This window comes from Acanthochromis polyacanthus, chromosome 3 (assembly GCF_021347895.1).
Source record: "Acanthochromis polyacanthus isolate Apoly-LR-REF ecotype Palm Island chromosome 3, KAUST_Apoly_ChrSc, whole genome shotgun sequence".
Classification (NCBI taxonomy): Eukaryota; Metazoa; Chordata; class Actinopteri; family Pomacentridae; genus Acanthochromis; species Acanthochromis polyacanthus.
In genome coordinates this window covers 13034466-13052205 of record NC_067115.1, presented here as the reverse complement: position 1 = coordinate 13052205, position 17740 = coordinate 13034466, and the positions used below count along the sequence as shown (strand labels likewise).

General features: G+C 41.2%; 2 protein-coding genes across 5 annotated transcripts in view; one reads left to right on the top strand and one right to left on the bottom strand.

Annotated features, from left to right (window-relative positions):
- myh11a (myosin, heavy chain 11a, smooth muscle) overlaps positions 1–10237 on the top strand; it is a 33935-nt gene extending 23698 nt beyond the window's left edge. Inside the window, exons 22-42 of one of the 3 annotated variants that reach the window (XM_022205432.2) lie at positions 229–435; positions 580–717; positions 811–934; positions 1048–1219; positions 1380–1592; positions 1814–1958; positions 2039–2245; positions 2365–2469; positions 2630–2782; positions 2974–3222; positions 3397–3609; positions 3753–3965; positions 4082–4243; positions 5268–5396; positions 5483–5571; positions 5664–5787; positions 6537–6745; positions 7070–7178; positions 7298–7470; positions 8707–8739; positions 9232–9381. In XM_022205432.2, coding sequence (XP_022061124.1) covers positions 229–435; positions 580–717; positions 811–934; positions 1048–1219; positions 1380–1592; positions 1814–1958; positions 2039–2245; positions 2365–2469; positions 2630–2782; positions 2974–3222; positions 3397–3609; positions 3753–3965; positions 4082–4243; positions 5268–5396; positions 5483–5571; positions 5664–5787; positions 6537–6745; positions 7070–7178; positions 7298–7470; positions 8707–8731 — 3159 coding nt within the window. In that variant the 3' untranslated portion in view covers positions 8732–8739; positions 9232–9381. Of the gene's footprint in view, positions 1–228; positions 436–579; positions 718–810; positions 935–1047; positions 1220–1379; positions 1593–1813; positions 1959–2038; positions 2246–2364; positions 2470–2629; positions 2783–2973; positions 3223–3396; positions 3610–3752; positions 3966–4081; positions 4244–5267; positions 5397–5482; positions 5572–5663; positions 5788–6536; positions 6746–7069; positions 7179–7297; positions 7471–8706; positions 8740–9231 lie in introns of all 3 variants that reach the window. The other 2 variants (XM_022205424.2, XM_051946314.1) reach the window with 2 other exon arrangements.
- Positions 10238–10255: 18 nt separating this feature from the next.
- Positions 10256–16180, bottom strand: LOC110958781 (nuclear distribution protein nudE homolog 1). Of its 2 annotated transcripts, none has more exons than XM_022205481.2 (9): positions 15919–16180; positions 15452–15539; positions 15166–15319; positions 14562–14710; positions 14247–14383; positions 13818–13994; positions 13623–13708; positions 13371–13525; positions 10256–12147 (listed from the first exon to the last, which is right to left on the bottom strand). In XM_022205481.2, exons 2-9 carry the CDS (start codon positions 15535–15537, stop codon positions 12054–12056), a joined length of 1038 nt encoding a protein of 345 aa, XP_022061173.1. In that variant the 5' UTR covers positions 15538–15539; positions 15919–16180; the 3' UTR covers positions 10256–12053. The 2 variants fall into 2 exon arrangements, with proteins under 2 accessions (XP_022061173.1, XP_022061163.1); XM_022205471.2 differs by having other exon boundaries at positions 15452–15542; positions 15919–16177.
- Positions 16181–17740: the final 1560 nt, after the last annotated feature.

Genomic DNA, 17740 nt, shown 5'->3' with positions numbered 1-17740 from the left:
TAAAGGATGAAACCTCCTGCAATGGCACAAGCACATTACTAAACCATATTTGGCTTTCTTGTAATGTCCCAGACTTATAAAATTGTGTCCAACTACAAATCACATGTTCATTTTCTGTAATCACAAGAATAAAAACCAGCCAGTAATAATAAGCTACTGTTCATGATCTGCCAGGACTCTGCTGACAATGAAGCTGAGTTTGATCTTTTTTCTGTTGGTGTTGTCCAGGTTGTTGAGGAGAGAAATGCACTGCAGGAGCAGCTTCAGGCAGAGACGGAGCTGTATGCTGAGGCTGAGGAGATGAGAGTCCGTCTGGCAGCTAAGAAGCAGGAGTTGGAGGAGATCCTCCATGAGATGGAGGCGAGGCTGGATGAAGAGGAGGAACGTGCTCAGGCGCTGCTGGTGGACAAGAAGAAGATGCAACAGCAGATGCAGGTCTACAAATCAGTTTCCTGTTTTCTTAATTGGTGTTGTTTAGCTGCTATTGCTTGCGTTTTTCTCTTTGTCAGCTATTTATACTTTGATACTGAGAAGAAATTGCAGCAGAAACTCAGTGTTGTGTCTCTTCCTATAATGTAGGAATTGGAGGAACATCTGGAAGAGGAGGAGGATGCTCGTCAAAAGCTGCAGCTGGAGAAGGTTACTTGTGATGGAAAGATCAAGAAGTTGGAGGACGACATTCTGGTCATGGAGGACCACAACAACAAACTGCTAAAGGTAAATATTGGAACATAACATTCATCAGAGAGGCTTCAATTTTGGAATTTCAAATTTTACTAAATACATGACCTGCTTTGTGATATTTTGTAGGAGCGGAAGCTGATGGAGGAAAGAATCGCAGACTTCAGTGCAAACCTGGCAGAGGAAGAGGAGAAATCAAAGAACCTTACAAAGCTCAAAAATAAACACGAGTCCATGATCTCTGAGTTGGAAGGTGATCATCTTTTGTGCATATCCTCAAAAACAAATTACTGATGTCTCTAAGGGGGCTTCACTCATACTTTGCAGACATATAGATTTTTGAGTGTTATCTCTTTCCTGTACTAGTCCGCTTGAAGAAAGAAGAAAAGAGTCGCCAGGAGCTGGACAAGGCAAAGCGCAAGTTGGAGGCTGAGTCCAACGACCTGCAAGAGCAGATAGCCGACCTGCAGGCTCAGATCGCGGATCTCAAAGCTCAGCTTGCCAAGAAGGAGGAAGAGTTACAGAACGCATTGGCCAGGTAAAGTCACATTCTAGGTTACTTTGACTGTTATTTGTTGGTCAATTGATTTTCTTCTGTGTAATTATTCAAAACTACCAATTACAGATTTATTTTTCATTATCGCAAAGTAACAATAACTATGCCCATTTCTGTCTTCAATGCACTCTTCTTTCTTCAGGTTAGAAGATGAGACAGCCCAGAAAAACAACGCTCTGAAGAAGATCAGAGAGCTCGAAGGACACATCTCGGACCTGCAGGAAGACCTCGACTCTGAGCGGGCGGCCAGGAACAAGGCAGAGAAGATCAAACGGGACCTTGGAGAGGAGCTGGAGGCCCTCAAGTCAGAGCTAGAAGATACTCTGGACACCACTGCCACTCAGCAAGAACTAAGGTTAGTCATGCTGTACCCAAATATACAGATATTTATTCAGTGGAAGTCTACAAAGTAAATGCATATGAAGGATGTAGCTGTGCAATTCATTTTAGAGAAGAAAAAAACCAAGACTGGAAAAAACACAAACGAAACACAAGTACTATGGTGGTGGTGGTACAGTGGTAGCTTTATTTGTAAAATATGAAAAATATCTTCACGCTTCATTTATTTTTCTGCAGAGCCAAACGTGAGCAGGAGGTGACCCTGCTGAAGAGAGCCATAGATGAGGAGAACCGAACCCATGAGGCTCAGATACATGAGATGAGACAGAAGCACACTCAGGCTGTGGAAGAGCTCACTGAGCAGCTGGAGCAGTCCAAACGGGTAGGACTTAAGTTACATACAATTTTCATTTTTTCTTTGTTATCTGCAGTGCACTGATGTTCTTTCTCTCCTCCGCTCAGGTGAAGTCCAACCTGGAGAAGGCAAAACAAGCTCTGGAGAAAGAAACATCAGAATTAACCATGGAGGTCCGCTCACTGACTCAGGCCAAACAAGATGGGGAGAACAAGAGGAAGAAGTTGGAGGGTCAGGTGGCCGATCTGCAGTCACGCTTCACTGACAGCGAGAAGCAGAAGGCTGAGCTGGGTGAACGCTGCTCCAAGATCACTGTAAATGGCTTTCCAATGTTACATCAATAATTCACTTGAAAAAGTAGTAATTTTAAACAATAAGTCACACATATGCACAAAACTGAAGCCCCAGTAACCTCATGGTTGTCTCTGTGCAGGTTGAACTGGAGAGTGTAACAAACCTACTGAATGAAGCAGAAGGCAAGAACATCAAACTAAGCAAAGATGTCTCCAGTCTGACCTCCCAACTCCAAGACACACAGGTAAATAGACTTTTAAGGCCTGGCCTTTTAAGATCCTGTTTAAGGCTGAAACATGGTAAAATTCCAGCACTCCTTTGACAGTAAAATATGCTCAATAATGCCTACTGACCAAGAGGTAAGAATTAAAGTATTGACCCTTGAGCTGATGTGCTGTTTACAGGACCTGCTAGCTGAGGAGACACGTCAGAAACTACAGTTTTCTACAAAGCTGAGACAAGCAGAAGACGACAAGAACAGCTTGCAGGAGCAGCTTGACGAGGAGGTGGAAGCCAAGAGGAATGTGGAAAGACATGTGTCCACGCTCAACATCCAGGTCAGAATGGCATGTTATTAATAGATAGAGGTGGAAGAGTAAAGTATGAAATGATGATCATACTAAATTTTGAGGCATTAGGAAATTACTTTTGATCTCGAAGGGTTGAAAAAAACCTAAGTTATGTAAAGACAAAATCCAGATTTCTCTTTTTTGATCAGTGACTTAACACAAGTTTGATTTATGTGCAGCTGTCAGATGCAAAGAAGAAACTGGACGAAATGTCAGGAAACATTGAGCTGTTGGAGGAAGGCAAGAAACGTCTGCAGAGAGATTTGGAGGCAGCAAACACTCAGTATGAGGAGAAGGCCTCAGCATACGACAAGCTGGAGAAGACCAAAAACCGTCTGCAGCAGGAGCTGGAGGACACGCTGATGGACCTGGACAGCCAGAGGCAAATCGTGTCAAACCTGGAGAAGAAGCAGAAGAAGTTTGACCAGGTCAGCTAAGCCAGAAACAAAGACTAGTTAGAGTTAACTAAAAGATGTTGTCCCTTTTTGGGATTTCAGAAATGTTCTTTGAAATTTAAGTTATGGCTCAAAGTGTAGCCCATCGAAAATAATTTCTTCAACAGTCAAACAAATCCATGATTGATTGGTTTCTCTGACTTGCAGATGCTGGCTGAAGAGAAGAGTATCTCTAGTAAATATGCAGACGAGAGAGATCGTGCTGAAGCCGAGGCCAGAGAGAAAGAAACTAAGGCTCTGTCTCTGGCGAGGGCTCTGGAGGAGGCCCAGGATGCCAGAGAGGAGCTGGAGAGAGCCAACAAGGCCCTGAAGGTGGAGATGGAGGACCTAGTTAGCTCCAAGGATGACGTGGGAAAAAATGTTAGTGCTGGAACATTACTCAGTTTTTTTGCACTGAATCAGTAGATTTTTTTTTAGAAAGACAGTTCATGGTTTTACTGCTATAATTAGTAGAAATTAAATGCAGCATTGCAGTTGATAATTATAAATTATGTTGATAAAAGGTTCACGAGCTGGAGAAATCCAAACGAGGCTTGGAGGCACAGGTGGAGGAGATGAAGACCCAGTTGGAGGAGCTGGAGGACGAGCTGCAGGCGGCTGAGGACGCCAAGCTGCGTCTGGAAGTCAACATGCAGGCCCTGAAGGCCCAGTTCGAGAGGGACCTCCAGGGACGAGACGAGATGGGAGAGGAAAAGAAGAGGCAGCTTGTCAAGCAGGTGAAGAGTCATAAAAACCTTTTTCCTCCATCCAGAAGAATCTGATTTGATTCACTATAAGGGAATCTATTACCAGCTGCATCACTAATCTTCGCAATGATGGGTGCTGCCTGCAGGTTCGTGAGTTGGAGACAGAGTTGGAAGATGAACGTAAACAGAGAGCCCTGGCAGCAGCAGCCAAGAAGAAATTGGAGACAGACATGAAAGATCTGGAGGGACAGATTGAGACGGCCAATAAGGGACGAGAAGAGGCCATCAAACAGCTCCGCAAGCTCCAGGTGAGAATGAAGGGATGGAGCAGACAGAAGAACTGATCTAAATATGAAGCAGTCTTTTTGTTTTCATTGTAATTTTTTGAATGCATGTTTCCTTTTGGAATTATACACGTGCCTAGTTGGATGATTATATTTTAATGGGCAAGTTTTAAAATATTTATCGTACCATACAACACAGTGGACATTAGCTGTAGTACCTGACTGTTCCACATGGTGGAACCTCTTACTGTTTATCCTGTTCATAACTGTAGCGACTCAAGAAAGGGGTCACTTGGACTGCAAGCAGTTCATGGTGGCAAACAAAGCGCATTCTGGGGGTTTAGTTGGCAATGGGCCACCATGATGAAGACTTCTGTGACACTTAGCGTCCTCTGACCAACGTCCACAAGTTTTTAAGTCAAGCTGGTATTTATTGGGACAATGATTCATACCCCATCACTGGTCTGTTGACTACAACAGCAGCATTGGCACAGGACAAGCACCACTGTGCTCAGTTTGTGCTGTCGACTATTGATTGCTAATGCTTCCAACTACTGTATGAGAAAATTATTAAGAATTTGCCTCCATAGCATCCTGCCACAAATTGTGCTCTCCCTACGACACTTGTGTGACAGCAGAGGTAGACCGAAGATCTGGCTGAGATTTATACCAATACGGATTAGATCTGATACTTACAATACATCTAAATAGGACATCCCTACTTAATATAAACATCGGTTTGTTTTATGCCACATGTAGATGACAAAATTAATACTTTACAAGACAATAATGCAGTGTTTTGCCATTTTTAATAGCATGTATCTTCCAAAGAAGACTTTCCAAGTTTCGGTTGGCCTTTCTAACTTTAAGGAGTTTAAGCTGAAGCCTCATAAATTCAATGCGATAGCTCTGAGAGGACTTGAACACAATACTGCATCCACCATCAGGTCACAGCTCTGGTCCAAGTCCTGCAAATGTATCACTTTCTGACAACATCTCTCTCCCTGTTTCTCTCTTTCTGCATTTCTGTTTGTCTTCCTCCCTCCAGGGCCAGATGAAGGACTACCAGAGGGAGCTGGAAGACACCCGTGCTGCCCGAGAGGAGGTGTTGAGCTCTGCAAGGGAGAGTGAGAAGAAAGCCAAGAGCCTGGAGGCTGAGCTCATGCAGCTACAGGAGGTACCACTGTAGATTCCTAACAAGGCAACAACTTTTCTGAGAGCAGAGGCTTGAACTAACAGATGCATCTCTAATCGGTTTCCTAGGAGCTGGCTGCAGCGGAGAGGGCACGGAAACAGGCAGAGGCCGAAAGGGACGAACTGTCTGATGAGCTGGCGAGCAACTCCTCTGGAAAGTAGGTGGAGAGTTCACGTTGCTGCTTTGTCTTTAAGGTGAACAGAGAAAACGAATTACAATAAAGTCCTCTGCTGTGGTCCATGTGCTCAGGTCAGCCTTGGCAGATGAGAAACGTCGGCTGGAGGCAAAGATCTCCCAGCTGGAGGAGGAGTTGGAGGAGGAACAGAGCAACATGGAGATCCTCAATGACAGACTGAGGAAGAGCACACAGCAGGTGACAAGACTGGAGAGGCAACTTACGCTCCTTTTAGACATGTACTTGTTTGAGCTTAATGTCTGAGTGAGCATGCTGGTCACTTTTCTGTAAAGGTGCAACTGTGATCTTCCTAGGTCAGAGCTAGCAACATTTCTATCACTTTTAACACAGCAGGAGCCTAAACTGCAGCCTGTCACATTAACGGAGAGGCACAGAAGCTTATTTCAAGTTGTGTGAAGAAATTTAAGGACATTTGTTTTCCACATTTTGGCACCAGTATTTTTCCAAAAACATTAGACAGGTCTAAAGTCAGAGTAACCACACCTTTCTCATTTACTTTGCTGTCCATAAAAATAAGACTTTACTGCAATAAAAACAGACCAATGGCTCAGATTAATGACACAAGTAAGGAGGTTATCTGATAAGATGTAAACAGGGGCTAGAGTTTAGTTCCTTGCGTCTAGTTGTTTGTATGAGTCTTTCCTCTGAGTTCATTATTTTCAGCATTTATGAAGGAGGGGAGTTACACACGTGTGCAAGCTGAACAACGGAACAACATTATCTTTAACTCCATTAATTACAGTCAATAATTAGCAAAATGATTTGTTACATAGCCACTGTCCTCGGGTTGAGCTTCATCACAGCTGTTGGGGTATTTTTATCTTCCACTTTGTAATGTCTGCCAAAAATGTGAAGTGCTATAAAATAGTAAAGCAAATGGTTGAGACTAAGACCTCATCTTCTCTTTGCATTCGTTCCGTCCACAGGTAGATCAGCTGAACAATGAGCTCCAGACGGAGCGCAGCACCTCCCAGAAGAATGAGAGCGCCCGGCAGCAGATGGAGCGCCAGAACAAGGAGCTGAAGGCCAAACTGCAGGAGATGGAGAACCAGGTTAAGTCCAAGTTCAAGTCCTCCATCGCTGCCCTGGAGGCTAAAGTGGCACAGCTGGAGGAGCAGCTGGAGCAGGAGAACAGGTCAGGGACAAACGAGCACAGAGCACATGTCTGATGAATAACAAAGAATGTACAGAAGCTGCTGTTGTTTGGTGGTTTCACATCATTACAGAAACACTGTATTTTAATCAGTCAAAAACTATAAAAAGGAACATGTTTCAGTTGTGTCATTATCATTAATATCAATACAACTTCTACAGTTATGCTTGACTTGTAACAGTGAGCAATAGTTCAGACTCAGAAGTTTTAGTAGTTTCCAGTTCCACTAGTTATACTTTATCACCTTTTTTAAATATTACATCAGTTTTGCTCTCAGCGACCTTGGATGTTTATCCGTTGTTTCAGAGATAAGCAGGCATCTGCCAAGAATATACGACAGAAGGACAAGAAGCTGAAGGATATGATGCTGCAGGTGGAAGATGAAAGGAAGCAGGCAGAGCAGTACAAAGACCAGGTAAAAATCGCCTACAGAAAATACAGTTTTCTCTTTGATGGTGTGGGTTATGTGCAAAGATGGTTTGGTTGGAGATATCAGAAGAGAACTCAGTTAGCAAAATTCTGTTGACTTGCCAGGCGGACAAGGCGAATGCTCGGGTGAAGCAGCTGAAGCGGCAGCTCGAAGAGTCAGAAGAGGAGTCTCAGCGCGCCACAGCCGCCCGCAGGAAGCTGCAGCGGGAGCTGGATGAAGCCACTGAGACCAACGACGCCATGAGCCGCGAGGTCAACTCTCTCAAGAGCAAACTCAGGTAGCACAAAACACCACAGTCTGTCCTTTCTTCTTAAACACCTGGAGTGTGTTTTTTTTTTAACTTCTTTTGCTCATCTTTTTGTCTGTGATGCTAAAGCAGCACACAGATACTGCAGTAAGAAAAGTATGTACTGAGTATGAAATGAAATGCATATAAAACACATGAAACAATGATTTAGACATTTTTCAAACAAATGAAAGCAAATCTGTTTAAACAAAGCATATTATTACCACAGTTAAGGCTGCACAATATATTATTCTAGTATCAACAATACGAAGTATATGTGCTATAGTTGAAGCAAATTAACTCAAAGACATGATGTTAGAATTGTTTGTGCTGCCTGAGAGAAAAAAGAAAACTGGTTCCAAGTTCCTATGACTTATCTACAAAAGAAGTCGGTCTGATACAACACGATTTACTGCGATTTGTAAGGGTTTTTTTTTTTTGTAAGTTTCCCCAAATACAGAGCTTGTTTACGTGCAGGTTCCACAGCCTAGTGGGAATTAAGTTTTATTTTCAATGCAGATGCACTCATCTACAAAATCCTTCGATTGATTCTACAATGAATAATTCTTCCCAAGACTATTTTAACCCTCGTGTTGTCCTGCAGGTCAAAATTGAACCGTTTGTAAGTTTGAAAATGTAGACATAAAATTTATATTTTCACAGTGAAGCTTCTGATGTCCACATTTTCAACATTTTTGAGAAATCTTTGAATATTTTTTGGTGGAAAAAGAAATGTTACAAGTGTTTCTTTTGCTGGATTTTGGTTGTTTTTTTTGGTGAATGTTCTTAAAGAAAATATTAAAAGTTTTACTGATATATTCGTAATCACTTTAGATATTTTAAAGATTTTTGGGGAACATTTTTAATCATTTTTGGAAAATATTTCCAAGAATTTTCTTGCCAAATTTGGGGGATTTTTTTAAATAAAACTTGTAAGGGAAATCTTTAATTGTTGGAATTTTCTTCCTGAATGTTTTGCAAATTTCCAGAAATTTGGGGAATTTTGGGGGGTTTTTTTCAGACAAGGAAACAATATTTTTTGTTGCCTGTAAATGAGGACAACAGGAGGATTAAGTCATCTTGTACAAATTCTTTAACTTTTTCATATTGCAGAAAAACAAATATCGTGCAGCCCTAACTAAAGTCATAAACAGACATTTGAAACATTCAAATTTTAGGTACGTTTACTGAGCACAAGCAAAACAATCATGTCCATCTCTATTCCAGAGGCAACCCTGAACCCAAGGAGTAACACAGCAGGTACCTCTGCGCCTAAGAGTTACCCCTTCACCATTTCTAATCAGTTTACCATAACTTTCGCTCCCCTTGCACACTCCTAATGCTCTCATTTCTTCCATTGAGCCCAACTGAGGGAAATATGGCTCATCAGCAACCAGATTTAACCGAAAAATGTCGAGCTCTAAGTCAAGCTGCACTATTCGGTTTTCATCAGATCCATTCCCTGGCTGCCATATTTTTCTCAGTGCTTGGTTTAACTGCCATAAACCAAACTCATTTTCCTCCTCTTGGGAGCTGAATGAGTTACAAAGATAACCAGCCGTGCTTAACCTGTGATCGAAGCACAACCTGTACATTCTGTATTTCATCGATCCTCCTTGTAGTGTGCAACACCTGAATGGTTTGCAAATAAAAACTTAACCAGCACAGAACCTGTTAACAACCGCTTCTCTCACTGCAACGATGTGTTTTTGTGTTTGTGCCCATCTCGTGTCTATCTCTGTGGCATTTTAGGCGTGGAAATGAGCCCTCCTTTGCAAGTACACCTCGGCGTATGGGCGGAGGCCGAAGGGTGGTCGAGGATGCCTCAGAGGAGGAAGCCGACTCCCAAAACGACTTCAATGGAACAAAGTCCGCTGAGTAGAAGTCAATAAATTACCAGAAATCAGATTCACTGTCCACGGCAAGAAGGGCCACTTTAAACAGAGAATAACTTCCAAATCCTGTTATGCTTTCTGCCATATTACTTCAAAATATACATTTTCTCCCATTTCCAGTAGTGTACTGATCTGTCTTCTTTGTTCAGAGCACCCTTTCTAGACACAAAACAAGGAATTGGTATTAATTAGGGGATTTGCTTTGGTGGCTCTGATTATGTGTGAGATTTGCTGTTCCTTTTCATTGTTTGTTTTTTTTTCAATTTGCACTGTTTTGTATTACACTGAATGACTGAGTCTTTCGTATGCAATGTTTTGTACACAAAAATAGGTGCTTCTAATTACCAGCCACTTAGAACTTAAAGCAGAGACATCATGTAAATCTACAGATGTGTTACCATTATCAGCGACTGTTGCCTGTGACTGCTGTTACTGTTTTAGAGCAGCACTGAAGTGGGTTCAGATCGAGACAGATGTTTCTATACTCAGTCTGCTTCCAATCAGTGCTGCTGTTTGTACCCCAACAAAGAAATATTTAGCTTTAAAACATCTTCTTAAGTCACTGTTTTACATTATTTGCACCTTTCCTGTGCTGAGATAACCGTTAGTCCAGAAATGACCAAATGTTTGCGGTCAGACAAGATTTAAGGTTACTCCAACCACAAAATCGTGAGCCGGATGTCAGTATCAGGCATTTAGCAGCACTCCTGTCTTTATTTTTAATATCTTTCCTTTAAGATTTACTGTACATGTTTAAAAAGCCCCCGATCACCCAACTCAATCTCATTTGTTAAACGTAATCAACTAATGTTTACATGGCACTCTTTGTATCTATTAACTGTTGAACCACCTGCACAATAAATAAAGATCTTTAAAAAAAATTTGTTGATTTTCTCCTTTTAATGTTTCCGTCTTGGTCAGTAACTGATTCAGCACAACATAACATCATTCTCAGCTCAATAGAAAACCAACTGCAAACCAGCAGGATTAAAGATGGGTAAAGTACCTCAGGCACATACAGTTTGGAGTCAACATACAGAAGCAGTTATAAGAGGTGCTGCATACAAACAGCGTGAACACAGTGGTCAAGGATTACAATTACAGTTAGCTCATGTTAATCCCAAGAAGGAGCAAAGAGGAGCAGGAACTCCAGTTCTCAGGTTACATTCCTACACACAGGCTACAGTGCAGTATACAGTGATGACTACTGCATAAACGTGATATTTAGATATGCAACTGTAATATTTGCCTAATGAGCAGCTGGATGGCAGTAGTGACAACATCAGATTTAACCGGAAACATTTCAGGGAAAAGCATAGATATATTTAAACTGTTCTTCACTCAATTTCCCATTTCAACACATTTTCTCACTAAGAGGCAGTTAAAGGGTATTCAATATAGGCTCTACCTACACAAATATACTATGAACTGTGCTTATCTTTGACCTGTTAAACTCTATTATTGCTTTTACAATAAGTCCACAATATAAACCCTGATGGCAGAAATGTCGTCCCAGATCCATACAAGAAATATTACTGTACATTCAGAAGTGCACATGTGCCCAACTAAAGCCTACAGTCAACTGAAGTTAAAAACAAAAGGTTACTGGTAAAACTAGATGATAAATCTGCAACATCTATAGCTATTCTTCACATTTAAAAGCCGTGCATAACAGAAAATAAATGGCCTGATAAAACAAGTCTGCAATAGACATGACCAGGGTCAAAATGAATTAGAAAAAACTACCAAATGAGATGACTTAAACTACCCTAAAGGAAAGCAGCATTCCCTCATTTCAAAATGTCCAGACAATGCAAGAGATTAATAATCCATTTTAGGATTTTCACAATGAGGTTTGTTAATGGAATCACAGCAAAGCAAGCCCTATAAACTGAAGAGGGAACAGCGTTAATAAAGGCAGCAAAGGCTGAAAAACCGATTCACGACAGCAACTAATTCATTTAATCAGTTTGGGGTCTCATCAAGAAAAACTATTTTTGCCATCTTCTTAGCCCACAATATTGATCTATCTTGTTCATTACAAGATTATTTCAAGTTCAAAGAACAACAAAACATTGAGCAGTAATTATTTTTTAATAGAGAAAACCTAACCCAGCGCTTTTCTGTTTTTCCATTTATCACAGCTTTGGTTCGGACTTGGTCATGAACAGAACGCCTGCTAGTTTGATCCTTTTCATCAATGAACGCTCCAGGTTCTTGGTCCCTACACCACGGTCACTTTCCAGTGCCTGCAATTAATGTGACTGACCCTAATTTGAGTTGCAATTATTGGGCAAGTGCAGCAACTAACACCAAATGAGTTTTGTGGGAGCAGTAATGTTTCTAAAGCCCTGCTGTGCTCGATCCATCACAGAAAGCAGTAGACAGACAGTCCATCATCACGAGCTGTGTTTTTTTTGTTTTTTTAAGAAGCTTACCCCCACAGCATACAATGGATGATATAATGCAAGTGGTAGTTTCTGTGTTCCTTGATTTGACACGAGCTGCAGGGCTTCGTCCGGTGATGCAGTGCGATACTAGCCAGAGGCAGCAGAAGTCCATGCGCCGATGGACGGAGACACTCTGCGTTCTTGTTCGAACAGTTCAGCAGGGCACATGTTGACAGGGGAAGACAGCTCAGTTCAAAGTCCCACTGCTGTAGCTCGCCATCTTTTTCTCTCATAGCAGGATCTTGACCCCTCCCTGTGGAGACTGAGCACCCTGGGAGACCCCTCTTGGAGGAGCTGGTCCAAACTCTAACCGCTTCACTAAACTGAAAGGCCAGACAAGACAACAACATATATGTACTAATAAGCAAAATGTAGAAATTCATAATTCCAATATTAGATCACTTAAACCAGGAGTCATTTTAGTTCAGGGGCCACATTCAGCCCAATCTGACCTCAAGAGGGCCAGAGCAGTAAAATCATAACATGAAAACCTATAAATGACAGAGAAAAAAATGCAAAACTAAACAAGAAACAATGTGACAAAAACATGAGGCAAACAACAAAAGTCACACAAAAACAAGACAAAAAACAAAAAACAAAATCAAGACAAAAATGAGACACAAAATGATATATTATTTTATATATATGATATAATATTTTTGTAATATTTTAGGGCTTAGTGTTTTTTTTTATTTTGTGTGATTTATTTATAATTCACTTGCATGGTATTGTGACGTGTCTAGAATAAATCAATAAACAAATAAAATACAATACACTGCTGGATAGTTAATTGATTTAAACAAATTTACTTTGTACTTGCTCAAAGTCTGTGTTATCTGCTTGCAAAGTCCATCATTGTTTCTATATTCTGTGCCCGCACACCATCAATCAAATCAAAGTGGCTGGTTCCACAGTGCATGCACAGGTGGTGCCACTGCTGCAGAGTGGCCAAACACGTAGTCCACACATTCACTGAAAAACTGGAGGTTACTCAGTCACCACAGAGCCTTGTACACACTCTCTGATGATGACATTCATGCCACCTAATGCACATGTAGATGCAGAAAGTATAACACTAGCCTTAGCATGTGGTCAGTAAACAATTTATAGAAAAATGATCCATTAAAAATGTAAATAAACATAAGTAAATAAGTGGACCGAGCTGATTTCAATTGCTCCCATTTTCGAGACTTAATTCACATTCCGGCCTTGGTATGTAGATTTTGTCATTTAGGTCATTAAAACAGCATTCATCCCTTTGCTAGTTGTTAAGACCCATGCAGAAAAATATTACTTTAATCACTGTAATTGCATTTTATCAGTAGGCCCACTTATACAGTAGCTCTCTGGAACAAAAGCAACACAAGTGAGGTCTGCCTATAACTGCACATCACTAACCTAACAATAAGCATATACATGTGGTTTGGTAAAATGCAATTTAGATACTCTTCAAACAGCAAAACAGGCTTCTATGCAAGTCATGATAGAATCAGGACAACAAGAGACTTTCCTTTGTTTGCCCAATAGATTCTGCTGTTTTTCTCACCTGTCGTACTGTGGCGGAGGACTTAAGCTGGTAGCTTGGGCCTCATTTCCTGCTTCTAAACCTGCAGGACTACCAGGACCAGCTGGAAGTGCTGGTCTGGGGATAGACGTGTCATACACAAAGTCTCGACAGGATGCCAACTTTGACTCCAAATTCTGGAAGGGATTTAACAAAATAGTAAACTCCTTAATGCAAATTAAAAGTGATTGTATTCGGTGACAACAGTTCTGTGATCATCAGTAAATCTCTTACCCCAACTTTTCTTAGCAGCTCCCCCACAATGTTGAGAGCAGATATTCTAGCAGATGTAGTGAGGGGGGTCCCTGTTAGACCATCACCTAAAACAAACCAGTCAAAAACAGATAAGCACTCAGAATATTCATTAGTATGAAGCCGATACTCTGCTCACCAGTGTACTCATTATTACAGTCTAAGTTTTTATATCACCTCGTCGAATGCTGGATGCTGGAGGCGTGGCATATGAGCTGATAGGTTTGGAGGGTGTGACAGGGATGGATGGGTTTCCAGCTGATGGACATGGCAGATCTGGTCGATCAGTGTCTTTGCCCAGACTGCTGGATGGTCGTCTCTCCTTCTGTCGCACAGCCAGCTCCTGGCGAAGGTCTGCCACAAACAGGAGAAACCCAAACAACTGTGAGACAGCTTTGCCAGGAAAACGAAGGTTTCAGTTACATTCTATACACAAATAAAACTGAAACTATGGCTGTCTGGAAGGTTGGATCATGAATAAGAACATGACTAAAAAGGAATTGCTGAATTAATGAAGCTATCAAAATTCACTGGGTCAGGCGTAAGTGAAATGAGCAGTTCTTGTAAGCTTGAGAAGCTGCAGTGAGTGCTGTTTTGTGTGTATACCTCGAGCTTCGTCCTTGAGCCTCTGAACAGACTCAAGCAGATTCTCTTTCTCATCCAGCTCGCTTTCAAGAAAGGCATTCCTCTCAATGACCTGGTTCATCCGCTGCTCAAAGTCCTCCAGAGACATGATGGTAGCCCTGGAAGAAGCGAGAGGATAAATCACAAAAATTTAACTCCACTGGATCCATGAGCATACTAATAAGTTTAACTCTATGTGAATGTGTCAAAACACACACAAGTAAGAATTTGCTCATTTATTCTTGAATGATAAAGTCAGTTTATAAAATGATGGGATAAGACCTATGAGATGCTGACCTTTTTGTTCTCTCCAGGTCATCATTGGACTGTTCTAACTCTCTGATATACTTCTGCAGGTGATCTTTAACCGCTGTGGTCTGTGCCAGGTCTTCTTCCAGGGTTGAGATGTGCCTCAGAGCATCAGAATGCTGGGCTTCAAATTTTTCCTGTAAACAGCACACAGGCAAATTAAGTAACATTGACAAAGACAGCTTTGCAGTGTCCTTTCATAAATATCAATGCAGCTGACTCAATATTTTTCAAAAAGGATATAATTTTTTTAATGTTAGCTGAGACAAAAATACTTTAGAAAGACCTTGCTCCCTTCCTTGTCCCCAACAACTTTGAGAAATCAGGCATTTTTCAGCACAATCCTGCTTTTCTTCTAATAGTGTTCCCTTCCCCGTGGACCACTGAACAAAAATAGCAGTCAGCTGCTTAGCTAGGCTGCAATTTTCCTAGTGGCAGTGGCAAAGACATGTTAAATTTAGGTAGGTTAAAAGCTAACAGCATGTGTTATGTCTTGTATGAGAGAGTGCACAGTAACATCTACATCATTTCATTAATCAGAGCACTAGTGCCTGTCCAGCCCTACAGGGGCCAAGCTCGACTAATGCTCTACCTTTATGTTTTCCAGTTCCATGCGAAGTCGGTTGTTATCTATCAGTAGCTCTTTATTTCGACCCTCACATTGCTTCAGCTCCGTTTCCAGTTCTGCTTCATAGTCTCGACTCATCTGCTGGAATTCCTGCAGCTCTTCCTGACACTCCTCAGCCCTGGAGACAAAACATTGTTGAATTCCACCTCATTCAATCCACAAAGGCTTCCATACTCTAAAACGCGTAAACAGCTATAGCAGATGAACAGTGCTGTTACTTGAGGTAACCGGTTATCTCTTATATCGTTACCTCTGCTGGTGTCTCTCTGCCTGCTCCTTCCAGAAGCCCAGCTCCTCCTTTAAGGATGAGAAGGTGTGTGTTGTTGGTTCTACCATGTCTGCTGCAAAAGGTGACGAGGAGGTGAATCAAATTAGAGCTTACTGCCTTATCTGGCACAAGGGCACATCCTTACAATCCAAAACACAAAACCGTTAGCGGATGCTAACTAGGTTAGCTAAAGCCACCGTCGTTTATTTTGTAACAGTACACTGAAGCCGAGGAGAGTAATTACAGGTACATGTTTTGCATTTTTCCCCTAGCGACTAATAAAATATAGAGATGGGAAATTAAAGAGCAGCTACTTTTTCAAAGCTAACAGTAGTCTAGGACACACACCGGCTGAGTTTTGAGCTAACTTAAGCTAGTGAACACAGCTAAGCGACTCAGTCAGAATATGTGGTCCCGAACCAAAAATATCCAGAACCGAACCGACTCACCTGCACGCACGGGAACGATTAAAACATACTATAGGTAAGGAAATGTATTCTGACGGAAATTTTCCGGATTTGTGCAAGACACGTATTGTGACTTGCACAAACTAATCTCTTATTACGTTAGCACGGCGCTCGACTCACCAACCAAATACAAACGAAGCCTCAGTTCTCGCAGCTCATTGGACAATACTGATGACGTCTGGAAAATGTTATCCAATCAGATTCCTGGACGAACCTGTAGCCTCCAACACCGCCTTGTGGCTGCAGTGTTTGTTTTCATGCAAAACATGGGGAGCCTCCAGAAATTCTCATTGGGGTGGACCGATTAAGATAAAATCAAATAATCCTTTATGATTCCCCACACCAGGGGAATAATAATCATATGTACACTACTACAACTACTGCTGCTACTACGACTACTACTAATAATAACAATAATAGTAATAAAAATAATAATAAGTACACTATGTACAAGGATGAAAAATGAAAATGAATACAGTATTAATACACTGCAGACAACAGCTATACAAGTGGCTTGTAAAATAAATGTAAAAGTGCAAGATGCAACAGTGCAAACATTTTTTTTTTTAAAAGCAACAAAAAAAAGACAGCAGAATTTTAGGAATTCTTCGATGCTGTTGTAGCACATAGCCAAGTCTAAAACTATGTCACTGTGAGAGTTATTAATTTGCATATTAATATACCTAATTCTATAGTGATTGTAGGTGCATTTAGACATTTAGCAGTTTGATTATTAGGGTGATCACTGTTCCCAACAATCCAGAAGAAGGGGCGCTGCGGAGTACATGAAGGGGAAATGTTCACCCAAAGACAAAGCATTCATCCATCCATTATCTATACACTGCTTAATCCTCAGTAGGGTTGCGGAGGGGCTGGAGCATATTCCAGCTTACTGGGCGAAGGCAGGGGACACCCTGGACAGGTCACCAGTCTATCACAGGGCTGCACATAGAGACAAACTAAAAGCAAGACATCCATAGTTCATTTATGATTTCCTGAACACAAAACATTCTTACCATGTATGATGATACTTTATCAAACTACAACTTCTGTTACAATAAAATGTGTCTTCACTGTTGCTAGCCTACCTTTTGCCATATCTGGGTACGTTAATTAATACCCTCCTGTGAAACTACGACATCTTCCAAATACATAAAACTGACATGACAGCAGAATACTAGCTCACCTGTCTGAAGTGAAGAAAAAGTACAGTGATATTTGCTGTTAGCTTCTGACTCTGTCTCGGTGGTAACTTATAAGTAATTAATGAATTTTTCACACTAATGTGTGCATCAATGCATGCACCTCTCTTGCTTTGGAGACGTTCATACTCACCTTGCTGCTTTTTGATGCTGCAGATATTTTTTAAAACTCAGAGGAAAGACTCCTGCAAACAGCTGGAGGCAAAAAACTGAATTTTAGCTCCCATTTTGAGGTTCCTGTGTGCACCTCCGACAACTAAAAACCCAAACTGTCTTTTGCACTCTGTGATACTTTTGAATTGAATTCATGCAGTAACTTGTTTACAGTCTTTTAGTTGTGCTTTCACTTGTGCTTTTTGAAACTTACAAAACTTTTAACTATTTAAAAAGTTGCACACAGAAACCATAACTGCATTCATTGAAATTCGGGCATTGAAGTGCCAGTAAATGAAATTTGCTTATCAGATCTAGTCACAGGGGCAGCCAGTGAGATTTTAAGGGTGGCTGTGGAGGTGCCTCTGACTAGTTTGAGTTAAAAGTATTATTTTTTAAGGTGTTTCAAATATTTCACAACCCAACAATAGCACACAATAAAGCCTCAC

Excerpts from the sequence above, each read along its gene's own strand:
- LOC110958781 (XM_022205481.2), bottom strand. The coding sequence starts at position 15,537 with ATGGTAGAACCAACAACACACACCTTCTCATCCTTAAAGGAGGAGCTG. Across the intron at positions 14,711-15,165 it reads TGGAACTGGAAAACATAAAG|GAAAAATTTGAAGCCCAGCA; the intron begins GTAGAGCATTAG and ends TGCTGTTTACAG. Across the intron at positions 13,526-13,622 it reads AGCTGCTAAGAAAAGTTGGG|AATTTGGAGTCAAAGTTGGC; the intron begins GTAAGAGATTTA and ends AATCCCTTCCAG.